The sequence below is a fragment of the Ammospiza caudacuta genome, chromosome 13, assembly GCF_027887145.1.
Source record: "Ammospiza caudacuta isolate bAmmCau1 chromosome 13, bAmmCau1.pri, whole genome shotgun sequence".
NCBI lineage: Eukaryota > Metazoa > Chordata > Aves > Passeriformes > Passerellidae > Ammospiza > Ammospiza caudacuta.
The window spans coordinates 10,103,432-10,131,055 of record NC_080605.1 but is presented as its reverse complement, the minus strand read 5'-3'; the positions used below and the strand labels follow the sequence as shown (position 1 = coordinate 10,131,055).

At 41.2% G+C, this 27,624-nt stretch overlaps 1 protein-coding gene across 1 annotated transcript in view; it reads right to left on the bottom strand.

Moving 5' to 3' along the window:
- Positions 1–27,237, bottom strand: part of NKD1 (NKD inhibitor of WNT signaling pathway 1) — a 104,028-nt gene extending 76,791 nt beyond the window's left edge. Inside the window, exons 1-3 of the mRNA XM_058813736.1 lie at positions 27,099–27,237; positions 26,926–26,958; positions 26,458–26,615 (exon numbers count right to left, since the gene is read on the bottom strand). Coding sequence (XP_058669719.1) covers positions 26,458–26,615; positions 26,926–26,958; positions 27,099–27,123 — 216 coding nt within the window. The 5' untranslated portion in view covers positions 27,124–27,237. The remainder of the gene's footprint in view (positions 1–26,457; positions 26,616–26,925; positions 26,959–27,098) is intronic.
- Between the last annotated feature and the right edge of the window lie 387 nt (positions 27,238–27,624).

The window sequence follows — 27,624 nt, the reverse complement described above, 5'->3', positions numbered from 1 at the left end:
TTTCTGAAAACAGTGGTTGGCAGAAACAAACATATCTGTCTTCTTGCCAGAGCTTGATGAGCTCCTGTTGGAGAAAAGGATGCCCCTGCAAAAACCAGGCAGAATTAGGCTTTTCTGGGAAATGGAGGTATAGGAGTGACCACTTTAGAGTTTGTGTTTTCAAGTGCCTTGCCAGCACTCAAGTCTCAAGACAAGTACTGTTTCACTTCAGTAATGTCTAGCAATTATTCTCCTCCATCTGGATCTCAGAATATCTCTGGATACAAGATGACAGTGGCTGCCCACCCCTCTCCAGTCTATCAAAGAGCCTTTCTATTCCACGACTCCCAACTCTGATGCACGCAGTACATCAGGCTCAGCCCCTCTTTCAAGAATACATTCTTACAGGTATCAGGGCTCTCCTTTTTCTTCTGTAAGGGCCTCTGATCCAGCAAGGAAGAAATTTGCTGGGATTTATATTCCCTTTCTGTTTTTCTGAAGCTTTTGGTATTCTGTCTTTATCCTTCATGTCTGATATTTGAATCTCACTGTTCTGACAGACACATCATTTCCCTCCTTACAAGTGCTTCTGTTACTCTTTTGACTCCGAACTGATCATCGTTCTGATTTAAATGCAACAGTTCAGTTAACAAGTTGTCTAAAAAGATAATCAAGACTCCTTTTCCTACATTTCCTTGTCACTTGCTAGCCTATAATACTCAAGGGCTTCTATTCCAAAATCTCTTTGAATTACAGCTCCTCATTCACTTCTAGAAGACTCAAGGTTGGATTAAACTTCTTATATTGCTCCTGTTACAATCTTAAAAGGACTCTTCTTGTGTCTTGCATTACTTTCTTTCCATTCTTCATGTACTTCTTTGTCATTTGCACTTCAGTAGCCCTCGGAGGTCCCGATGAAACTGTCAGAAGAGGTTTGCACATTACAGCTCTGGAATAGAGGGGCGCTGCCCCAGGAGTTAGAGATGGAAAGAAACAGAGAAAGGATCATTATCTTTGTGGGAAGGATGAGCAAGCAAAATACAGACACTAGACTTGCCCAAGCTTCCAAGGAAGTCTCTGTAAGACAGAGAGGCCAGATCTCCTAGAGCTGAAAGGCTCCCTATCTCCTCTCTCTGATATTCTCTTTCCCAGGGCACTTGTGCCTATCTGAACTATTCAATTATGAAAGACCAACACATGAATAACTGTCATTTGACTTCTGCAATCTCCAAAAAATCTGTTTTTCCAAGTGCCAAAGATGGAGTTGCAGCAGACCAAAAGCAATTGGTATTGAAAAATGAGTGAAAGGAGCAAACTGGAATGGATGATCCCCATTTCCACTCAGCAGCACCTCAAGGTACTGAATGGACTAAAATGACAGTCCAAGAGATTTGATACTAAATGAAGCAAACACATGCTTTGAAGAACAGAACATAACATCACTTCTAAGCAAAGATGAGATGATAATTTTTCACAAAAATACATTTATTGCTGAATGCCTTATATTAAAAAAAAATTAAAAAATAAAATTCTACAAGAACCCCAGCCTGGAGCATACAATGGTTTATGCAACAAATACTTGTGAAATGCCTACTTAAAAAGTTAAACCCCCTGGAGGGCTTGTGAATCTTTTACTTGTAATATACCCCTGGAGGATTTTATTTTGTATCCGCCTAGCCTAAAGTTAAAGAGCACTTTTTGAACATGTTTGCTTTACTTGAAACTAAAATCTGGGTTACTTGGGGGAGGGCAATGGAGAGTCTAATAAATCTTACAATATACTTCTTGGCAAGAAAACTACTTACTGGTGTCATGAAGAAACAACTTTACTGCTCTCTAAAGAAATATTGGTTTCAGAAGTTACTATTGTATTCAAGACACATGGAAGCTACATTAAATCAAGTTGTGAAATATACTTTGGAATATGTGTTTTAAAAAAGTTAAATCTTAAAACAGATTCTGACATATTAAAAACATGAGGAAAAAAAGGGGAAAAAGGAAAGCTTCTAAGGCTTCCATAAATTTTGAAGGAGGAAGTTTAAAACTTGGGTGTTCCTCTCCATAAGTCACATTCCACAAAGAAACAGCTTGATTTTATGTATATAGTTTTACCATTCAAACTTCAGTGAGGTTTTTTTTAAGTTTCTATTTTCACCATTAAAAACTGTGTATTTCTAAGCAGAGGAAATATGAAGAGGGAGCCCACTTGCTCTGAGAATACCAGCTAGAATATGTTTTCATACTCATATTTGAGAAAGTGCCATAACTGTTGGCTCTCAATGCTCCCAGTTACTTTCTTCCCTAAACACCGCATTCACAAACGGATCAGCTAATTAATCTAGATATAATTAAGGCCACCAGCAGCAGCAGAACAAAATTGCTTTGCCAGTTGCCCATGCATCTGGATGTCCTCCCATATGCTGCCCAGAGGAAAAAATTGAGAAGCCTAATCTTTACAGAAAATCAACTGTAAAAACACTAAAGTGAATTTAGACCCTTTGAAAGAAAGCAGATTGAGTAGTCAATTTATCCTCTGAACAGGCTCAGCTCAGACAAGAGCAAGGTTCCATGTTCAATTCTGTACTTGAGGGACCATTACTACAAAGGAAACAAGTTGAATTCAAAGTCCCTCAATTTCTGTGCTTTCTGTTTGAAGATGACTACAGGAATTTGACATGAGAGCAGGTGCCACAATTGTCCTCCTGTGGCATAGCTGGTAGACTGTTAACAAAAAATGTTTTCTTGGAAGTATTTGCAGCCAGGACTAGCTTCTAGTTCTCCTTCCTCACATGATTTATTCTGGGCTAAAGAGGCTAACTCAGTAAAATCAAGACAATAATTAAAAAGAAAAAATCATCTGCATAGGAGTTAGACTGATGCTTGCAGTCTGTATTTCTTAATTCCAAACTGCACTTCCTTTCCCAAGCCTGGATATAGCAGATATGGCCTAAGCCACATCACACAACTTTTGTCTTGTTAATCCTCTGTTGAATGCAGAGTGTAATTGTGAAATTATGGTCAGTTATACCAAGTTTGTGGGGGTTTGTTTGTTTTTTTTAAGAATGTGATGCTAATGATACAGTGAATTACTACTTCAGCTGCTAAGATGAAGCCACTTGTAGGCCAGAACTGGAAGGAACGGCTCCTAAAAAGTGCAGAACAATATTGCAAATGAGCATCCTTTTCCTAAATGTGAATTCAAAATTCTGTAGGACATTTTCAACGTATACTTTTCATACAGCAAAGACTCTTTAAGGTGGAAACTTGTTTCCCAATTTAGCCCTATCTTTTGCTTCCTCCGTCACCATTCCTATGGCACTGTGGGCAACAAAAAGAAGAGGGTTAAAATGAAAAAAATACAAAAAACCAAATCTTCAACACCTCAATATATGCCTTTCAAAACATCTAGATTCTGACACATCTGAGTATTAAACTCCATCACTGGCTACTGGTAATTGAAATTAAGCAAGCAGCATATTTTCAAAGCTTCAAATTCCAAAATAAACTTTATTGGGAACCTCAAAATAATTGTCTCAACTCTGCAAATTAGACTTAATATTCAATGTTACACTGCTACCACCACAAAAGGGCTACATCTTTTGATAAAGACACTGATGTATCTAAAAGCGTCCTGGGAGGTTGAAGCTGAAATATTGCAAGAGAAGCTGGCTTGGATCTAGGTTTCAAAAAGGACAAAAAAATTATCAACCTTCAGTTCTTAACTGCCTAACATTAGTCTTCAAAGTTAAAAGGGGAATTAGAAACATCACTAAGTAAAGCAAAAAAATACCAGACATGCTGGATTTCCAGTACAGTCCAATTTTATCTCCTAATTATTTAAAATGCAAGCTGCCAAGTGCACCAACCATTATGACAACAAAAATCTGATCCAACTTTGCAACAACAAAAAAATGTTTATCAGAGAGGTCTAAACCACAGACTCATTTTGTAAACTTGGAAGCAATTCCAGAGCTAGTGCCATACATCTCAAAGGAAAAGATAAACCTTCACTCACATTTTTATGTAACAACAAATGGATCAGCGGTCTCCATGCAAAAAAAAAAATTAAAATCCTTCACAGTTGAAGCCACAAGACTTCAACAACAACTCCTTCTTATCAGGGATATTTCCACTAACATAAGTGCAAGTAAAACTCTTGGCAGAAGTGTCCTGGATCGTGCGTTTCGAGAGCAGGGAGTGAGGAACAAAGCTGGCTCTCTGAACACGCACTTGCTCCTCACAAGAAAGGAAACATTCTGCCTGCTTCAGGAAGGGTCTTCCAGGGCTTTGTCCGCTTCCAAATCATCTCTGATTTCCAAAAACTTTAAACAGAAATTGAAGCCAAATGGCACCTGAGAGCTATAGGCTGAACAGTGAACTGAAGACTTAAACAGCTTGTGTGAGAACGAGTTGCAGGCGAACCCATTTGAAGCAGGAGGAAAATTTCACGTTCTTGCCCGCCCTTCACATTTTTTCAAATGCTTCTGGAGGACGAGCTGGCTCAGCAGATCAGAAAGGAAAATGGTGTCTTTCAATAACAGGCTGCTGTTCCAAAGTCAGCCCAGTCTAATGGTGGTGAAAGCTATTATCCAACAGGTGGCCAACGTTGAATGAAATCGGGATTTCACTTCCAGTTTCTGTTAAGTGCCTTCAACACACAACTGGCAGCTTGAGCAGACAGGTCAAGCCCTGGCTCCCCAGGCTGTGACCAAGGTGTGCTGCCAGGGCAGGACAGTGGCTTACACCTGTTTTGTGGCAAAAGGCTTCATTTAACCAGTGCTGTTAAACAGGAATCATGAGTGAGCTTGTGTTTTATTTAAAAGAGGAGAATTTTACTTACAAGAGTTTTGCCTGATTAATCCCAGCAATGGGATATATGTCTAGTGTGTTTACACTATATAAATTATTATTGCATCAAATTAAACTCGAAACAACTCTTAAATTTTGTTTGAAGCTAGTAGCTGTAGGACCTTGCCATCTGATACAGCTGTTATCATGGTTTATGGAGCAAATGACTAAGCTATGAAATTTTACTGGATGGACCTCAGCAAAGTGCTACAGGCTAGTTTCTCAACATTAGGACATCTGAGAGTATGGCTACATGGCAGGCATTCCACAGTAATAGCTCATGTCAACACTTCTACTGGGGTAAATAAAGGCATAAGCTGCCTCAAATTACCTTGTATTTACTGTGGGGTCTAGGGGAAAGCAGACAGAACTCCATGGAGCAGCCAGTTATTGGTGTGTCCACTACCTCACTCACACAGAGACCATCTGCCCAAAACTGCAACCAAACTCTCAGAGCAGCCTCCAAAGCACTTGCTCCTGAGATCTCCCCCCTAACCAAGCACAGCTTGCCACATGGATAAGAGGGGATGAGGGGGTTTCACCTCTCCCAGCACCCCATTCCATTCTTTGGCAACCATTCTTTGCCTGGTTGCCAAACATCTTCAGTGCAAACAACCTATTTTAAGGTCCCTCTGACACTGGCTGTCCCCATAGGCTTGAAGGGCATGGCAGACCACCATGCAAAAGAACAGTCCCTAGGAGAAACCAAATAATTAGTAACGCGTTTTAGTACAGAAGGGTGCAGAGAATGTGGTCTTCCCTTTCAAAGCACACAAAGGAAAAGCCTTGGAAAAGCAGGGAACTAGATATTCTTTTCTCAGCAATATTTAGTCTAACTCAGCCTCCACCTACAATCACTTCTGCACTGAAAGAAATACACTGTGTAAACTTTTTAACATTTTCTTTCTTTTATATCCTACCAGTGTCTTCTCTCAAGAGTATTCAAAAAAGCTGGAAAAGGGCAACATCTCCTCAGGTGACTCTACAGTAGGAATTGTCTTCTGCACCACAAGAGTAAAATTCACTATTTCCAAAGCTGTGTTTTCACTTGTGTGTTATTAGTGACAATGTTATTGATGACCCAGTAACAAAGAGAATAAACCCCACATTGTCAAGACTGTGACTACATATATATGCACACATTCAGGAAAAAGAAGGCAAATTTAAAACAAGTATTTCAATAATAAGTGAGTGTTACAAAATGGTATTTTTCCTCCTAAATGCATGGATAAAGAACCTTTTGCTAGTCTCTGAATTTGCCTTTCACAGCTACATCATCAAGCAATGTCTTACCCAATAAAAATATTTCTGCAGAATTTAATAACTACATCTATAGCACCTTGTCCGAGATTCAAAAGCTTTGGAAATTAAAATATGGCAAGAGCAGAATTTATGACAACTCTGTGAAGTAATGTCTATGCATACACTCCCCCTTAATGTCATGATTAATTTACTGTTAGGACTATATTGTAACAAACTTATTTTTAAGTTACTGGTTCTCCCTCGAAACAATGCCCACCCACAAAAGCCAAGCTGTTGGTCCCTGTTCCTGCTGAGCTGTTTTCTGCCTACTGAATGATGGCAACCAGAATAAAAGTCAACAATTCTCAGATGTGTTAAAAGCTTCAAGCTCTTTGCAGCACTCCCCATAAGCCATAAGCAAATGTGATACTGCAAAATGGCTTGTCATCACCCTCTTCCTGCCCTTCCCAACACATATATTCCTCATGAAGGGATCTTTTCTCTCCAACAGCACCTTTGAGATACTGAAACCTTACTGCTCTAGGATAGGAAATAGCAGGCAAAGATGTCTGCTCCTACACAAACAATTCTATTTATGAACTGAAAACAACTTCCAGGGTTGGCATTTCCAATATATTTATTATTTCAAGGATCATTAATCTTTATAAAGGACAGAGCTCTGAGTTATAACTAACTGCTGTCAGCATAAACTGCTAAAGCCATGCCTAAAGTAACAACACTTCTATGTCGAATGGTATCATGTAAAATATATTCATTGAAAGGGAAAAAAATCCCATACATCTCAGTTTTGCTGGCATAGATACACACAGTTATTCTGTATTTTCAGTAGAAGAAAGAGAAATGGACAGAGTTCAATGAACTGAACTTTGAAGACCCTTTTCCATTACATACTTGAGAAAGTTTAAGAAATGTAAACTGCAGCTTTAACAATTCTGAGTGGAACTAAAATCGGCACCACTTTCCAATAATTATTACACATTCAAACAGACTGCTACTGCCATATCTTTACACCCAATTTTTCCCAAGTCCTACTGTTATTTCTCATCATTCTCCTTCACAGATCTGAGTAACCTTTTTTTCAGGCATCAAACAATATAGACTAAATTCTCATTCAGTCTCTAATTCAGTATTTACTGGCATGTTTACACATGGAAACAGATTGCAATAGGTATTCCAGAAAAGCTGCTCTGCAAACACTCTGTATCACAATAAAAGTCTGCACAAGTAAGCACATTAATTACTGACAAATAAAAGCACTTTTCATTCTTTCATTCTAGGTCTATAACAAAGGGTCTTATCAGCTTTCCTACATAAACAAGCAGTAAATAATCTGCCCTTTCAGTCTTCTTGGTTCAACCACCCTTAGCTCTTCTGTGAACTTCTTCAAGCTTGCCCATTATCTTTTTGGTTTTGTTTTGGTTTTTTTCTGGGAACAAAAAGATATTACAATGGTGGCAGACAATCACAAATTGCACACTGCCTGTGCACACTGCCAGCCTTGGACTGCTTCAGCATCCACACTGAAGTACAGCCCAGTGTGCATGCCCACACACACTGGTACCCACAGATCTCATAGGGCCAAGGTGAGCATTTGCAAACTCCACAAGGAACGATGGGGAGGGCAGAGTAACGATGCTTTAGATCCATGCCAGTTTCTGAAGAAGTGATGTCCCCTGCCATACTCCAAAAGGAACAGCAAGTAACAACTCAGCCAGGGTTGTAGCCTGCACTCATTGAGATTTCCTACTGACCTTCAATAATTCCCTAATGAGGGGTGCAAAAAGTCCACAAAAGGAAAATGATTTCTCCAAAGGTCACATTCAAATGCTTCTAAATGAGCAATTACTTTCAATTCTGACCTCTTTGGTATCAATTGGAACTTGGCCTAAGAAAATGGTTTCAGGACTCTGTCCACTGGTTTGTTTGTACAGTGGCACAGGAAATATGTAAATAGATTAAATTTACAACAAAGTGCCAAGCATTTGAGATGGCTGGTTCTGTAATATTCTCTGCTACATGATTATAACAGCCAGAGGCTGACTCTAGGCAGTCAGCACTAAAGCCCCTCTGAAAGCAGACACCCTGCAGGGCCCATGGACTCTCTGCCCACCATCCCAGCACCATCACACGTGTTCACACATTATCAGCCTTTGCTCAGAGCAAGGCCAGTCTGAAATTACACTGAGTGTCACACACCAGGCTACAGACACAATGGGTGACAGCACAGGGAAAAGCATCTTCTGTGCCCGGCTGATTTGTCCTGTTCACTTTTGGGTACGTGATTCTCACTGCCATTCATAAAGCATGTCTTCTGAAGAGAATTCTGATTTAATTCCTAACCTCCCTCTCTACAAACACATCACTGAGTCAGACCCAGCTTAACAGATCTGAGCAGGCAGCTTAGAGAGTTTCTTAGTGTTCCTCTTCCCTGTTTGAAGTTCTCCAAAACCAAGGATGTTCATGTTTAGTTTAACCTTTACCATGTAACAGTGAATTTCAATTACTTGAGCAATGAAATATATCAGACTATCAAACTGAAACAAAGAAAGAAAAGCTTTCCTAAGAAGATAGCATGACAGGACATTTACTTTCTTCTCTGTAAGAACATACAAGTTTTCACTTCAAGAGAATATATGAGAGAAGTACTGTTTTTAACATTTACAATTTTTAACAGACAATTAATGGTACATTTTCTGCTCTACAAGACTAGTTGTCCTTTTTTGTCTGAATATTCAGAATTTGCCTAGTAAAAGAAAGGATCTGACTGCAGCAGAAAGAAAACTTTCTAAAACAAAGACATGCTGAAAAAGTGAGACTTGCACTACTAGCAGAGGACATCTCCCAAGCCACATGGGTGAATTTTAACATTTATATCCCTGCTAACTAGACACAGGCTCAAACCAAAAACCACAAATATGGTGAAAGTCTGAAAGCAGATCTGAATTTTATAACTCACACCCCAACTCCTCTCTTAACAATGGCTGGAAAATGCTTTTAGAATCTCCTACAATATTTGTTCCATACACAGGAAATGAGTTTAATAGTACATCTTGGGGGATTAGCTTTGTTTAGCTGTCCAAACCTTTGATTCAAAGTCTGTAGATAGTATTGCTTTAGTTGCTACACAGAAATAGACATATTTCCTGATGGGATGCCTCCCTTGCTCATTCACCTTAATCCCTGTTAACTTTATAGGATGCTACAGTGCACATAGCAGTGGCTGCAAAGGAAGTCCTTTATACAAGTTTCTTGGCCTCCCTCTATTCACAGCATGAAAATGGTGAAGATAAATATACAGCTGAAGCATGGGAATTGGGAAGTTGGATAAAAAGTATTACATTCTTGCAGAGGAATTCCTCATTTCTAGACAACATAAAGCAGCTCCTGAGGATGAATTTACTGCTTTTCTGCTTCAGCATAGTGGGCTGTATTATGACCCTGTAATCCACTGTGAGCAAGGCAGCAGCAGAGAGCTGCACTGGCCTCGGGCTGTCTGAGAGATGACTGTGATTCACTGAATCACAGTTTCCTTTCCAATTTCCACTCTGCCTCAAGTAACACAGCCAGCACTGCCTCTGCACTGTCCTCTTCCCTAAATGATTCTGCTCATGAGCTGGGCTATGCTCCACTGTCTTTCCACTCAAAACCAGGCAAGTAAGGAAGTAGGAGATTTGAGGAGAAAGTCTTTAAGCTCCAGAAATATGCACATGCTACACATGTTTTATGTTAGCCATCTGTACAGTAGAGCAAGGTGTGGTTATTCAGTAGATACGGTGCGTACCTGCCTCAAGCCTTAGTTTGGTGTGCTAGACAAGACATGATTGCAAAGGATTCCTGGTGTTCCACACCAAATGCACACCCTGCTAGTTAGACCGCTACATGGCTTTGTTTCTCCCCCAAGACTTAGTTTCTGAAGAATGTAGCATTTAAATCAAGCTAGAGGAAAGGCAACAGCTGTTAAAATAGAAGCATCTAACACATTTTGAGGCCTGAGGAACTGGGAGGGAAAGGAAGCACAGGGCAAGGACTGAGAAAGTGTGATCTGTGAGCCATAGGTGGCTAAGACAGCTTTCAGTGTCCAAAGGGAGAGGGGAAAAACCCTGAAAACAATAAAAACACACAGACTAAGAACCCTGATTCTAGCCAGACTGACCAAATTCTCCAAAACCACAGAGCTGCTAGATTAAAACCATCCTTACAATTCAATATTCAGAGAAATCATCCTTAAATACATAATAATAGGGATTGAGATGCCATAAAATCCTCTTTAGACAAGCAGAATATTCCTGAATTCTCTCCATATTTACAAGGAGTGGGGAGCAGGGAAGTTCCAGATTGGGATGTGCCTGGCTGCAACATGCAGCTCTGGGGCTGTGCTCACTGCTGCCAGGCTGACAGGACAGTGAGTGCCTCTTCAGCACCATATATTTAGCTGTGCTCTCTATTGTTTAAAAGAACAAATCACATTCGCAGCAGAGAATTTAGCAGGACCAACTGAAAAACTTGGGAGTACCCATCACTAACCATCAGTCACCATCAGGCCTTTTAAACATGACCGTGGGTGATGCATCACAGACAGCACCAAAGCAGGAGGGAAGAGGTGTTAATTAACCTGTAAACCTGCCCCACTTTGTGCTCCACACAGCACAAAGGGCCGCCGGATCCGAGGCATAGTTCACCCTCATTATAAGGCTCTCCATTACAAAGCCAGGGCAAAGAAAAGCCTACTGCTTTGACTCACCATCCCACTTCAGTTCTTTGTAAACATTTTGACATGCATTTCACTCATGGACAAACTCTGCTGCTCCAGAGAATAACCTTCAAGAGAGGGTAATTTCATTATTCAAGCAAACACCAGAAAAACTTCATCTCCTTGCAAAGCTTCCAGTCGAACTGGTGCATCAGAGCCTGTCCTCAGTCGAATTTGAACAAACCTTTTCCTTCCCAATTTAGTTATGTCTGTGTAATCTGTTTCATTTAGTAACAGTGGTGGAAGTCTGGCATTCTCCTCATGCTGTATTTTATACCTATTCTAGTTACACACATGCTATCCCTACATTCCTATTAATCTTACCCTGGCTTTATATGCATCACCAAGAGCAAGGTAGAGCAAAAAGCAAGAAGTCGACATCACTTGTATGCACAAATCCTTGGACAGGCCTCCATGAGAGTGGAGATTCAGCTCATACATGAAAGACACATCCTTCTCACCACCTTCTACTCCCTTGTCCAAAGTCTCATCAGCATGACTGAGAAGTAAAATATCTTTTCTCTCTGTATGTCAGAACTGCTTTGATTAAGAAAAACTTTTTAGAATTAGACTTCTTGAGCTACTGGATTGTAACAAGAGCTGGACAGTTCAGAAAGGCCCTTTTCAGAAACATTTTAGGAAGATTACTGTAGATCAAAAGAAACAATGTAAGAGGTTGGGCTATTTTGCAAGGGGAGATTATATAAACTTCAAGGAGAATTCAAACATTCTTTTTCATTCTTACTTTGCTCAGGAAAGTAGGTGATAAATACCTGGCTTGTTCATAAAAACATAGCAATGAATTAAGAGTACAGCTGACACTGAAGTTCTTAATGAACTATAAATATTTCTCTGATGGAGAAAGTGGGAAAAAGTGCATAAAATCAGTAGGTTCTAAGAGAAGACAAATGAGACTAAAGGAGTGGCAAGTGTTTAGCTATTTTGGGTGAAGAGTGTATCTCTGTGAAGATATGAACAACCTTAGAAAAGATAGACACTTGAAGCTAGGATCTGGACTAGAATGCATGGCCCCTGGATCTCACTCCTAAACCGTAAATTCAGAGTTTCAGAGAGCAGGCAGCACCACAGCAGTGGCTATCCATCCCTGGCCACCCACATCACAAACACCTCCCAGCCCCACATCCCAGCCCAGACCAGTCTGCTAATCTCAGATGACTTCAAAGCCTACCTGCTTTGCAATCCAGGGAGCTTAAGAAAGCTGTGTTTAACCTATTACCCCACCTCCTTAAGTACCACAGGGCTGACATCCTAGCCATGAAAATCCCAACCACTAAGCAGAGACCCAAGGGGCATCACCAGCAGCCCAGTTAGGAGAGGCCCACGCTGTTATCAGAGCCTGTGTCTGAACCACAGACAGCTTTAACCCCCAGGGATCTTCCTGCCACACAAACCTGAATATAAAACATGGTCCAGCTCCACGTGCAAATGGATAACTCTGAGAAGTGCTGCACTAGAACATGCAGTTCCCAGCAGACTGAGCTACTAGAAATTCCAGTCCCAAGAAAACACAAAAAATTATTTTATGATTGAAACAAAAAGGGGCACAGCCCAGATATCCCATCTGTACTGGCTGTACTTCTGATGTGCCCATTCTCACCTCCTCCCCTTAACAACCAAGTCAATGATTTTGTTATATTTGCATGTTTGCATGTTGTATGCATGCAAATTGAACTCATGTCTTGGACTGTGTCCTCAATACCCTGATTTTGCCTTTCCATCCATTACCAAGCCCGTTTACATAAGTTGAAGATGCACTCCCTCCTCTGTCCACTTGCTTCTTTCAGGCCTCCCTTCAGAGGAGAGGTCAAGCCTTTCCTCTCACCAGCCCTCTCTCTCTTCTTTCTTAGGAGAACATTTTCACCCAGTCTGAGGGGATTGCATTTTGCTCTTACCTGTTTGATCAATTCTTGTGAGACAGGATCAAATAAGATTGAAGGCCCAGAAAGCTCCATGCTGTGTACCTTGCATAAAATGTACTTTCTCTTACACTAGAAAAAGGCTTACATGACATATATTTTTTACAAATATATATATTGAAATTTTGAAAGTAGGCAAAAAACATCATAATATCATAAGGTGGCGAGGGATACAAAAGAAGAAAAAAAAACCACAGTGAACAGAATCCTTTTTTATAAAAAAGAAAACTATGCTTAACACAAACTCCTTCATGAATTCTCTTTATACTTCCAGCAACACAAATTCACCATTCTGCTGACACTGTTGCTGACGCTACTGAAAAAGTCACCCAAGATGGTTCATTTTAAAATAAAATTTTACAAGGAGACAAAATGGGGATTTGTAATGGAACATTTCCTTCTACTTAATCGCTGCATCATTACTGAGATGGTATAAAGTCCATTTGGTCTTTTAATTGATTTAATGATGAACATATAATATTTTGGGGATAACTCCCACAAAGACATCTAGTTAAAGGAGTAAAATCTTAAATTATAGTTGCCCAAAACAGTCCTCCCCTAATTTACTTAATGCCAACAAAGAAGAGATCCCTGGAGTGAATTCTGTGTTTCTAATACTGCTATCAATTTTAATACTACCTTCACTCATTTCAAGTGACTGAGCAATCCTTAAGTATTTACAATCATCAGTCAAACAAGGAACCATTTCAGCTCTTTGACCTTAGAATCATGAGGTATAAACTTTCAACTTCCATAGGGAAGATATTTTTAAAACGAAGAGTGCATTTCCCAGAATAATGATGCTCTAATACTAAACAGCAGCTCAGTTATTTTGTGTTAAGAAACCAAAGCCCTTCTTACACAATTTCAAAGCAGCAGCTGTGACTTTGAAACTAGGAACTCATTCTGGCCACCTGCTTTAAAACCAGCCAAAATAAACGTGGTGGGATGGTTCCTGTTGATAGCCATGGGATGGCAGGGCAGCACAGGTTATTTGCTGCCAGGGCTCAGGTCCCAGACATCACTAACTTCTCCAGGATTTCATCTGGATGAAGACTTTGGGATCAAGCTGCATCTGAAAGCTGGATTAATTATTAAGTGCTAGTTTGCAGTCCTGTTACTCAAGAGGAGCAAACCTTCATTGCACAGCTGAGATATATTGTTCACGGCATGCCATTCACAGTGTGGTGTTTTACTCCCACAGCAGATGATACTTCCTAATCCCTTGCCAAACAGAAAGCATTATGGTCTGGCTTACAAGGTATTGGTTTCTTTGAAGAAAGAGTTTGTTTTGCTGCTGTGTTTTTTGTTGGTTTTGGGGTTTTTTAAATAACTCAAACACATCAATAATAGCAGTAATGGTAAACTAAGAATTATTACTTTGAAACCTCAAACTAGCCTACTTCTTCTAGACGTACTAAATGCAAAAAAAATTGCAAAAAATAGTGTCCATCAGTGCAACTTAGGTGAACACTAACTAAACCTTCCCAGATCCACAACCACAGCAAATGTAGCAGAGTGTACCTCAGAAGATATTTCAGGGCCTAATCCCGCTCTCAGCAGAATTAACAGAGAGTTACTGAACTTCCATAGCAAAAGGATTTGGCCTACAAAATCTCAGCCATTTCTAATTCTCACTGCTAAAAAGCAAATGTGGTCCCCCTCAAAAAACTCCACTACAAAGTACTACAGAAGGAAAAGAAACCTTAAATATTTAAAAACATACAAACATGTTCCTATAAGTTTAATTTAATATAACATTGTTAAAGAAGGAGAGAAGAAAAGAAAAAAAATCAGGTCATTCACAAGTGTCCTAAGTTCTTTCTGCTTTCTACCCCTGTGTGCCTTGCTTTCCCCCTTGCACTCTCCTTGTGCAGAGGCACATTTCAGACAAAGCAGCCACTGTAACACTCACAGTGCCCAGGTGGGAACACGCTCTTCTCCTTATGGCCAGCAAAGGACACACGCTTTGATCTTCAAGGAAAAGACTCTGGATGGTGCAACTCAAAAGGCTGCTGCAAGTTTATTTCTTGGGTTTTTTTTCCTTCCCTATAAATTATCCCTCCTTTTGATATCTATTCTTGCTCTTGAAAAAAAAATAAAAACACACACATCAAGTTAAGATGAAAACTGCCCACACGACAAGTTTGTGTTTACAAGCTTAAGAGCAAGTTTCACTTGAACACAGGTCAATGCCTCTTTAAGAAAACATCACATACCAAAAAAAATCACACATGGTTAGAACACATCATGAGCAGAGAGGAATTGTGGACTCAGTCTGTGAGGCACCGAGCCAGCCTGAGAAGCCCTTTGAAGTTAGAAAAACATCCTCTGGTCAGAGCACATTTGTGAAGCCGTGGGACAGGCGCTTTAAACAACATTCACTCCCGATCACCTGCGGTGTGCCAGCGGATTGGCGCCTGGGCAACTTCAACAAGGTAACCCTTTCTACTCCACCAAGATCACTCACTCCAAAATCCCTCCTATCAACAGCACAGTCACAAACTGCGTGGCAAAGCATGCACCTTTCCCTCTCTGTACAGCTCAGGCAGGCAGTTCCAGCAGAAGTTTGGGGAAACCCAGCCACAAGCAGACCTTGGTCAGCAGAAGAAAGGCCACTGTCCCTGGCCACAGCAGTGCTGACACAGAGGGAAGGGCCACTAAAAAGCTGCACAAGGCACAACAGAGTCAGGAATGCAGCCAGGCATGACACAGAACACTGCTCATCACCTTTGGCAGGAGAAGGAAGATGCTTGGCTGTGGAAGGCTAAGTCCAGGTAACACAAGGGGTTTTTCCCCTCCCACCAACACACAGATAAGAGTGAACATCAGAAGACTTTTCTAGCAAAGGCAGCTCCCTCTGCCCAGCTCTGCCATCAGCTATTAGCACCCAGCTCCCTAGCAGCAGTGAGCTGTGCCAGCCCAATTTAAAGCACATCCACCCCCTGATCTGGCACTCTCAGGCTGGAGTGCCTCTCAGAAGAGTCTCTAAGTGAAGGCAGCAGTGGCTGCCCAGTCCTCACCCTGCTGGATACTGGAATTGATGTGCAGTAGCAGATGAGCTTGACTAGAGCCCATGTCCATTGAGACAGTGGAAGGAGCAAGCCTCACCCTGCCTTTGGACAGGGTTCCTGCTGCTATCAGGAGACACTCAGACTGCACACCAGGCCAGGACTCTTTCCTTCCTTAAAACATACCCCTAAAGGCACATCATTAGCATTTTTCTCATCTAACCATTCTGCTCTTCTGTGTTTGACAAGCTTTCCTACTTTCCCCAGTGGTGGTGAAATTCCCCTCATTTTTGAGGAGGCAAGGCTGCCAGTGCTGCCATCAGAAACACATGAGGAGGGTCAGATTACCCTGGCAGAGCTAATAAGGGACCTCACAGCCCTTCTGCTTCTCCCACAGGACATTACCCATTGTCTGTTATTCAATTACTGACAAATCTAGGGGGCTTCCCACTGCAGTGCCTTTGCTTTCTGTCTTTCCAAAATGGGGAAAATCAGAGGTGGTCACAGATTGAGGGCCGATTGTTTTAGCAGAGGTTTGTTCTGTATTTGAACACATGTATATTTAATGAATAAGCACAAACACCTGCATGCTGCAGTCTAGCTGGTCCCTCCTGGATAACAGCAAATGCCCAAGGACACAGAGCTACTTCAATGTGCCTTACTTTTGAATTTCAGTACAGAGTTCTCACAATTTTCTTTTCCTATATGACATTAAAAAAAAAAAAAGAAATCAAACACTCATCTGGAAAAGAGTGCCATGGTAAGGCTGATGACCAAATTCCAGTGAAGTCTATATAGCATCAGTGAATACAATACTTCCTTTCCACATGCTATGGGTTTTTTTCTTTCTTTTTTGTTACATATCACCACATTGCAGTCTGAGAGCAAATATCATTCAAAGTAAAGCCCTGTACAATAGCTTTCACAGGAAGAGATCTCATTTACTCCTTTATGCTGTGCATTAGTCCAGAGTTAAAGATATTGTGTGCTTCCTATTAGTCATAAATAAATGATTGAAAACACCCTTAGAGTAGAAGAAAAAAAAAATGAGATGTGGTTCAATACTTTAACAAACCAACCTAATTAGATAAAAAAACACCTTCATACAATAAAAATCTGGCATTTTAATGGGTATTAAGCAGTGCTGTGGGAATAGCCTCTTTCAAAATATGCTTTTTAAACCTATCTGGAAGATTACATTGCTAATTACAAATGGGAATTTAAGTGGCAGTACAGCTGGGAAAAACTTTTGTGAACCTGTCATAAAATGATCAGATAAACTGCATCTGCAGGGGAAAATACACTGCCATTACACCAGCAACGTAGCTGCCAGATTAAAAGAATATTAGTCTCGTGAACCTTCCCTTGTCTTCCACTGATGTGGCAGAGAACCCAATACAAAACCACTAAAACCAATGAGAAGCTTCCCCTCTATTACAGCAGGACTTTTGCATAAAGCATCACAGAAATAATGCAGGATTTTTAAAAATTATAGAAACAGTCTTACCTGACTGCACCGAGTTAGTTAAAAATATACATTTAAATGTAATTTATTTATGGGATTTGAAAAAACTCCTTTTACATATAAATCCACATCAGGAACAAGACCTTGCACATAAGGTTTGCATAAATAAAAGTGGCTTTAACTGAGATAACCTATGAAGTTTATCCTCAAAATAAAATTAAATATTCAGGATGGCTAAATGAGGCACAGTTTTTCCATGGGAAAAAATATCAAAGTATTATTTATTTTCCTGTAGGTACTTGTTTTGAAAAGCCTTTCCTCCCCACCTGGCCTTCTGCTAAAAGCCACAATCTACATTTAAACAGTGTGTACGCTTTAGAAAATTATCAACCATCTTTTTTTACAGCAGGAGCTTATGAAATTATTTGATCCACTTTTCATATAGAAAGTCTATGGCTGACCATAAATAGGCAGGCTCCCAGTATAAACTTACCAGGAGTACATCAAAGACCTTCCTCTAGGATCAGACGATTGATTTCTTCAATGCTTTTTAGAATTTCTTCCAGGATATTTTGGGTTATTGCCTTAGACCTTTGCACAGCTGGAATGACAGATATTCTGTTTGCTGGACTGTGATGTTCTCTCTTTACAGGGGAATGAGTGTCCGTAGTGTATACACACGTACGCTACACGAACAGAGAGAGACTTGGAGAGTTCACAGGCAAAATTATTATTTATTGTTTCAAAAAGAGCAGTTTATTACAGCAACACTGATACAGGCTTAACCGCAGCATCTTACGCAATACAGAGACTGCTTGTTATTCTGTGAGCTCAGGGCTGGGACTCTGCTCTGAGAAAATCCCCACTCCCCCAAACAGGCATTTGTTCTTCCTATTCACACAAGGCACAAGGCTTAGCCTTACAGCTACTACCCTCTTTACCCAACTCTCTTGAAACTAACTGTCCTGGAAGTATGAAAGATTTTTAAGATAGGACAAGAAGCAGCTTAGTCCTTACCTACCACTATCAAATCTTTGGGGAATCAGACAGCAAACTATCTCCGAGGGCAATGTGACACACTACCCACCGTTCTCCTTCCTCCCCCAAGACAAATCTGTCACCTCCATACCACTCATCATCCGCATCAGAGTGTGGATCAAAAGATCCGAGGCTGCTCCCAAATCCCATTTCTCCTGCAAGACGGTACTTTGTTCTGTCACTTCCCTACTGAGTCTATCCCCTTATTTTATGCCTCACAGCATGTGTGGCTGCACCCCAAGATCAAACACCCATGCATGATTTTCTTTCACAGATCTTGAATCACAATGTTATACTTTAATAGGAACCTCAATATACTTAATCCCTTTAAAGCTGCCACAGTAATGCCCCCAAATGCATTAAATTCCACCCTAATCGCAAAATACAAAGTATTTCTCTGGGTGGACAGTGCACAGACTGTTCTGACCACATGCCAATCCACCTCTGAGCTAAAGCAACATACACTGCCTGCATCTGTTAGTCAGAAGTCCAAGGATACATGGCTGAAAATTCCAGACACCTGAAATGTCCTATGCTGCAAATTTTGCTCGAAACATAACTGAACATTTAAGGGAGGATCTCACATTCTCAAGCCATTCTCATTGCAAATGACACAAAGAAACAAGAGCCATTGAGTCTGCATTTAAATCCAAACCCACTCAAACTGAAAGCAAGGCTGGTAGATGTCCCCTTTCAAGGTGTAATCGAGACACCCACACCCCATCAGCCAACTCAATGAGTTTCAGAGTCCACTGAATTCTCAGACTGAGGAGGGTTAATGGATAAAATTACCAAATTATTGTAGCATTGACAAAAAGCTGAAAAACTGCTTGCCTGATAAGTCTTGTTGACAAGTATTAAACTTTATTAATAGCCCTAGGTTTAAGGAACAACTACCTTCTATGTACATTTGGCAGGGACCTTGGTTTGAACCAAGGAACCACAGGGTATTCTGCTCCCCTGCTGAGGGGTTGGTCACTGCTGGGACCCTTTAGGTGTATTTTTACAGGGCTCTTCTTGGCCATTGAGGAGCATCTCAGGCACTGATAGCATTTCAGTCTCCTGTGGCCACTGTCAGATCATCGGGGGAGCAAAAAGATTTATACCAGCAGAAGTTTTACAGACCAAAACAATAGGATCATTCATTGCTCTATAATATATAATAGGCCAAACCACAGAATTGCAGAGTGGTTCAGGCTGGAAGGAACCACATCATCTGGGTCATCTGCTCCAGCAGGGCCATCCCTGGGCACAGGCCACAGGATTGTGTCCAGAAGGTTCTTGAATCTCTCCAGTGAAGGGAGACTCCACAGCCTCTTGGACAACCTGATCCAGGGTTTGGTCACTGCACAAGAAGTTCTTCCTCATGTTCAGGTGGAAATTTCTGTGCATCAGTTTCTTCCAGATGTTTCTTCTCCTATTACTTAGCACAACCAAGCAGAGCCTGGCTCCAGCCTCTTGACACCCTCCCTCCAGATACTGACAGACAGTGCTGAGGGCCCCTCTCAGCCACCCCTTCTGAAAGTGCTACAGGACCACCCCAAAAGACACTGCAGCACTCCTTAAACAATTAAATTCTGTATGGCTAAACCACAAGTACTCCTGAGGTATGATGGGCACCTATCAGGTGATGTGAGACACAAAACAGAGAGATTTGGGAATCCAGCTGAACACTTGCTTACAGACAAAAGCCTGTTGGAAAGCCAAGTCCTATGGCAAGCCAATGGATCACCTTATTAAACAGTGGACAGTAAGTTACAAGGCAACAAAAAACATGCCATATTGCTCTGATGACAATAAATCCAGAAGCCTACAGAAAGTGAATGCCCTGTACAACAGATCCCCTTGCATAGACACCAGGGGAGCAGTGATTGAAGGCACACAAATCATTTCCCCTTTCTCTTAGCTTACAATAAAAGCCAGCACAGCCCTTTCACCAAAGCTAACACCACTGGCTTTCCACCACTGCAATGAGAAATGTCATGAGATACTGCAATACAAACACGCTTTGCTGGCTCAAAAATCAGACACAATGAAGATTTTGCATTTGGAACTTTGTTAATAATTCCTGAATGCAATACAGTCCAACTCAGTCTCCCATAGCTGTAGTTACTCTGTAGGAGTAAATACAGGCTTAGTTTTGCTGCCAATGTTGGCAGATATGATTAAATAAATTCACAGAGAAAGTATATTTGACCCTTCCTTCACATTAATTTTTTTAACTACAACTTTACCTCATTTTCCATGAAAAGATTTTAAACTATGTGATATTTATAGATAACTCTCAAGTATTCAAAGTAACTGGGACATGAAGAAAAATTAGTTCCATTAAAAAAAAAAACCAAAAAAACAACTTCAAGTATTTCATATGTCTGAACATCTACCATTTGCTTTCCAGCCAAGGTTTGATGCTGACATTCACGAAGCAAAATCCGTCTGCAAGGATTTCTATAAAGGCCAACATCTGCAGCACTGGGAGCAATGTTCCATTCTGATTTAAATATCATTGCTGAACAATTATTTCCCGAACTTTGGAAAAACTAACTCCTACAAAGTTTTAGTACTCAAGAGACTTCTCTTTCCTCTGTTCATAACTCAAGTCAAAAGAAACCATTAAAGTCAACTGAGATCTTCTTCTGAAGGGTGCATACAAATAGCTACTTACTGAGCTGCTCCTGGGTCTTATTACAGATCCCAAAACCTACAGAAAACCCTTCTGGTAATGAATGCTGCTGTAAAGAACATTCCCCTATGTCAACTATCATGTGCTCTAAACATCTCTTTTTTGTTATAACTAAAGTTTTAGTGTGAAGTCTGGACTGCATTATTTACATTTAAGATACTAAAGAATATAACGAATTGTTGTTACTTTTCATCCCACATTACAGAAGAGAATACACTCCACAACCAAGGCCTTATCATTCAGAAGAATTAAAGTTTCACTAAGCCAACAGGGACTATCAGGAGCTCAAGAGACACAGATGAGAACTTGACCCAGCTACTACAGAGAATATGTTTTCTTCTTACAAACATCAACCTAAGTAACTGCACTTTGGCGGGGGTGGGAGAAAGAGGGTTGTTAGAGATCAAAAAAAGAGTTCCTTTAATGAGATTGTTTGCAGAAACTTCATGGGCCATTCGGCTTTCCATGGCCAATCAACATGCCAAATTAAAAGTGCACCACATTAAATCTGAAACACCTATAAAACAAGCCCTGATGAAATACAGACAGTCTTCCATCTACCTCCTCCATATGGCTCAGGCAAAGTTAACTTTTAATTTCATAACACAAAATATTTAATTTATGCTTTTCTTCATATGTCAATTTAACCTCTGGCACACAGCTTTGAAACCATATAAGGATGCCTAACACTTTCCATATGGCAACTGAATTGTGGCTTTTAATTGCACCAACTGGTATCATTCAAGGATAATTCCCCTGGAATCCAGCTTTCTGCTACAGTATTGGCCAATTCACTAATCTCATCACCATGGCACTAATACTTGCAGAGACTCTTTGATTGTTAATATTCATATTATAATTTTCCCAAACCAGAGCTGTCAAGATATACTATGTACACCACTAATTAAATTATCTTGGTTTGTTGGCACCAAATTTCAACACTAAATAAGATTCTGCTTTTCTCTCCCTCAACACAAAGTTTGGTAATTTTATTTTAAATGCCATAGACAATATTTTTGTGTACTAAAGTACTTTTTAGTCATACCAATATCAAGAACTGCTGGGCCTGTTGTTTATTTTCATCTTCAGAGTCAATAAAAATAATTATTTATATAGTACTGACATTAATGGACTTGAAAACATTTCAGTTAAAAAAAATCACTTCAAGCAATCACTCGAGATAACATCCAAAGAAACTTTCATTGCTCTTGTCACCATACCAGTAAGAAGGCAGACTTTCAAATGTCACTTTACCCACTAAATGACCCCAAAGTAGTGCTACAATTAAATCCTGTATTTCAACAGCCTTTAAGCCATACTATGTACATAACACCAAAAAAAATCTAATTTCTGTTTATTATTTTCATTTTGGATGAATGACCTACAGCTGTGTCTTCTGTAAGGCGATGTATTTTTAATATGCACACACACACACAATTTAACAGTGGGGGACTAGGAAGAGCTTCTTTTTTAATTTAAGATTGATCATACTAGAGGAGCAGTGAAGTTGACACTGGTGTTGTCTCCTCTCAGCCATGCAAGGAATGCCCATTAATGTCACTGGCAGTTACAGGCACAGAACAAATGGAGAACAAGCCCCACCTCAGAAGGACTGATGCGCCTCAGAATTTCATACTGTGTCAGTCCTAAACCAGATACTCAACTCTAATTAATATCAATTAGGGTTGAACATGGGGATCACTAGTACCAACAAGCCCAGTGGAAGTGGTAAGATAAAGTCATTTCTATTTTACCTAAAATGATTACCTACAATGTGGTTCACTGAGAGTTGGTTTGAAATCTAATTAAAAATAGGATATTTTTTCCATTCCCAAGCACAGATGTCAATGAGACGCACAAGAACCTAGTAAAATTTCTTATGGCTTTGAAGATAAAAGTAAATGGAACTAAGCAAATGTCATATTTAATATTCCCCCCTCTAGCATAGAACCATTTCTCAGTTAAATAAATAAATACATGAATATTTGCAAACAATGTTGATTTCCAAAAATAGTTTGTAAAAGTAAACACACTGAATAAATTTAAGCATAAGAATTATACAGGATAATCCACAGTATCAGAAAAACCTTTCTGGATACAAGTTAACTCATTCATAAAGCAGCAAAAGAAGCGTATTCAGTTGCTAGCAGATTTACAGCCTCAGTGGTTTCAATTAGCTTTGAAACCAGAAGATGACTCTGGACCTCATACTTTTCATGGATGCAACAGAATTCCTTTACCCTTTAATCCCCCACGAAGTGGAAGCTGCAGGCCAGCAGAGTCATTAAAACCCTTGGGGCAGAGCAGCCCCTGCCGGGCGGGTGGCAATGGTTTAATGATGGTTTAATGAGCCCGGAGCTCCCCCCCAGCACAGCGCCCACCACAGCACCTTCACCCGACCGTCCACCAGCAGAGCCCTCCCGGAGCGCTCCTGGCAACAGCGGGACGCTAATCGCCGTTCTGGCGGTGAATTGGAGGGGAGAGACAGAGGGACAGGACACAACAGGAACAACACATCAGCTGAGGGAAGTCTTCTCCGAGAAACTCTCAGAAGGAAAGGTGTAGTATAATGGAACTCTCCTTGAGTGAAGTGATGTAAAGACCTCCCCTCCTCAACAATTGTAAATTCAATCATTCTAGAGAGGACTCCAAATGAAACTTTACTGCTTTCCTGTATTAGTTACTCATTCCTCTTGTAAAATGCTGCATGAATTGCCTGAACTTCAGTGTCATCTCCCCTGGATGACTAACTTTAGCAGAACAATTCACTGTCTGTTCTTGAGAGAAACAGCCTTCCACCTACAACCAAGACAGGACTTTTGGCTTGCAGACAGTAAAATAAATCAAACTGTACTATCACATCCAAGTTTTGATTAAATTATTCAAATTTTGAATTTTCAGTCTTGGGAGTTCTTCAGACTAGGTGCTCTCCTCTCCCATCAACAGCTCTTTGAAAGTAAACTGAATTTCACCAAATTCAGGCCCTACATTCTAACAAAACCATCATCAACAAAGCTCTGGTTAAGAATTCCTACTAGGAAAGTTATTTCTAGGACCATTATTTTTTTAACACAGCTGTATGTTTCTGTATGCAGGTATTTTCATCAGTGTCTGATCTAGCCCTTTCTGCCATAAGTCACAAACACGGTAATTTGGGATCTATTTTGGGGGGAAAAAATATGTTTTGCTGAGAAGTCACAGCTTCAGCTGTGACACAATAAAACCGTACCATTCCACAGCGCCTTGTAAGCTTATTGAACATTTTAAGATGAATTTTGAAGCAGTAAGGAGAAGATTCAAGCGCAGTAAGGTATATTAAAGTGCAACACTAGTACACTATTGGGGACTACACCACTGTCCCACACGACCCCGTGACTAACCACTAGCAGAAGAAACTACTATTTGTACATCTTGAGGAGACCAAAGAACCAAGAGGTTAGGCTACAATTCCCTTTGTATCTTGGTATAATTATACAAGAGATCAAAGAGATCTCAGAAGAGAAGCAGCCATGCAGTCTCAGTTATGGAGTCAATAGCTGTGACTCCGTAATCCTTGTCAAAATGACTGTACATATGGCACATCTGGTTCCAATGTAGGATTAGAAACGCATCCTTCCATATTCCAAAAGTTCGTATTTTAAAGGAACTTTAATGTAGCTGTCTCAGTGTGCCTGTGACAGGATGACAATTAAACTAAATCAACAAGCAGGCTATACACGCACACAGATACTACCTATACATTAGGCAATAAATGGCAAATATTTTTGAACATTCAGAAACATCTCAATAAGGATGACAGTAAAAGGCCTCATGGGAACAGTGCTTTTTAACACACTTAAACCTATTTACAGTTTTATAATGTACTAAAACTGCAGACTAATATTTAGTTAATGGCTTGCTAATTGCTGAGCCATCAAGAGGAGGACTTCCTCTTGAGAGGGGAAATACTGTTCTACTGCCATTCCAGCTGAGCAGACCTCACCAACTCAAGAGGGTTGTGAATAGAAAGGACCTTTGACAAAATATATTTTCTTCTTTTCAGAAAGCAAATCACCCTTGTGGAAGAAAATACATTTCACAAACTAAAGTCAAAGTTTTCAGCTTTAACTCTTTATATTAAATCTTTGTTTAGTTTGATGAGTTGGGCTTCTTTTCTAGAAAACATACATGTGAAAGGTAGAACATATGTAAAAAACGTGACTTACAAAAACTGGGATAATTAGAAAATAATTAAAAACAGGTGCTCTTACTCTTTGCATCTGTATCATAGTACATACTCTTGTTAATGAGAACTTCTTTCTTTGAACATATTGTTTCCTAGTAAAGCACAATAAATATCACTTCAACCAATCATACCTGCAAGTTGAAGGTGATTATATTCATCAGTTACAACAAATCAATATCTTACCCCTTTGTCTTTACTTCTAGTGACTCTCACACAATTAATGTTCCTCAAAATACAATACTGGTGGAATATGAAATGTCATCATTAGCTTTTCCCATACTACACATCTTCTACTCACTTACACATCCCACCTAAAATGAAGCATTCTTGACTTGCAAGTGAATTTTTCCTGAGACACAAGAAGTCCAGGCTTCTGACAATACAACTGGTAGCTGACAAAGCAAAGAGCCTGCAGGAGGTTTGGTGGCCCTGGCTCTGCCTGTGCTTTCAAAGCCACACTGCTTGCTGGGAAGCACAGATTCCAATCTCCCCATCTCTCAGGTTACCTTTCCAGTGATGAAACTTTCAGGGCTTGATCCAAAGTCAATGGAAGTCTTTCAGTAAACATCAATAAGCTCTGGATCACACCCTGAAACACTATGAGGACCATATCTAAGTAATGTTAAGTCTGTTTACCTCCCATCATGCCTCTTTGTTTAAAGAGACAACATTAAAAATAAATAAAACGGCAACTGAAATGTTTCCTCCAGCCCAGCTTTACAGGGAGGACTGAAGGGAAGAGAAGGGGTGGAAAGTGACCAGTGAAACAGCCGGGACAAGCAACTGGCACAGTAACTCTGGTGGGGAAAGTCAGCCTCACGTTATTAGCAAAGAGCAAATAAATAACAGTAACTCTTCGGGGACTTCTCCTTGACTGCCAAAATGTCACAGGCAAACTTGTGCACTAATCAGGGCTCACAAGCTATCGCACACTTGCTGGGTACTGGGCTTTCCCCAGATATTGTTTGTTCCTGTTTGTGAAAGGTTTTGTTCTAATCTTACTGCCCAGACACCAGCAGTCAGGTTCCCTTACTCCTCTGGCTTTTGTACCCTCACCAAGTTTGCTCTGCAGCTTCTAACTTCATCAAAGGACTGAAGGAAACCACCCACGGGGCAGCGCCTCGGAGCAACATTAGGGCAAAGAAAACCTTCCTTTGCACAACCGCCCCTTGGGAGGGAAAGAGGGATGTAGAAAGAGCTTTTGCCTTTCAGTATTTCAAAGGGAAGGGGCGGGGGGGCAGCGAGGAAGCTGACATACCCTGGCGCTGGAGAGCCTGCACACGGCGCGGTGCTGGCAGCCGTGCTGGAGTCCCGAGCTGCTGCCGCCGCTGCTGCTGCCCCCGGAGTATTTCTGCTTCACCATCCAGTCCTCCAGCCCTCTGCGAGCCAGAGAGGCGTTCACCGCAAAACTATCACCTAGAAAAGAGGAGACAATGCCGCCGCTGAGCCGCCCGCAGAGCCCGCCCGACCCCCGCGGCCATCCCGGGCTGGGGCTGGGGCCAGGGCCGGGACTGGCACCGGGGCTGGGGCCCGGACTGGCAGCAGGGCTGGGGCTGGCACCGGGGCTGGCAGCGGGGCTGGGGCTGGCACCGGGGCTGGCACCGGGGCGGCCGCGCAGAGAGCAAAGCGCGGCGGAAAGTTGAGGGGAGAGGGCAGGGGGCCGGGGGCAGCCGGCCGGACCGGGGGAAGGCGTTCAAAGTTACTAACAGTGAGGAGCCATCCCTACCTTCTGGACTTTCTCTGGGTTTACAAACGGCAGCTAGGCAGATCCGGAGGAAAGTGTGTGAGGGAAATAATAAAGGAAGATCGTTAGACACCAGTATAAAATCACAGCAACAAACCGAGTAAAATCCGAATAAAGGGAAGGGGCTAAGGAAGTAGCAAGTGAAAGGAACTAACCATGTTTCGAATGAAGTTTCCCCATCTCTCTGCATTGATCTGCAATTACGATTCATTTGACTGTTTTCAGGAGGGTCAGGTTCGCTTGTTGTTATTTTTTGTAGATATATAAAATCCCAGCGTGTTCAGAAATCCATGTGCTCCGCTTCTCCCTGCTAACACACGAGCGAGCTCAAATCTCAGCTCCTCTCCTGCAGCACGGTCCGGCGTCCCCCTCTCCGCTCCAGCCTTCCTCCTCTCTCCTCTCTTTCCCAAAGACAGAGGCGGTTACAAAAGACCTTACTTCACCCACCGGGGAACATGATTGACACCTCATTGAGATTAGACCACTTGCAGGCAGCCTCCGCCTTCCCATTGGGCCGCGGCGGCAGATGAAAGGGGCGAGTGAGCCTTTTGGAGGCTCAAAAAGGAAAAAGGGGAAAAAAAAAAAAAAAAAGAAGAAGAAGAAAAAAGAAAAAGGAGCAGCCGGGGCGCGTTTCACTTCCAGCCAGGCACGGGCGGCGGGGCCGGCCCCGCTCCGCGCAGC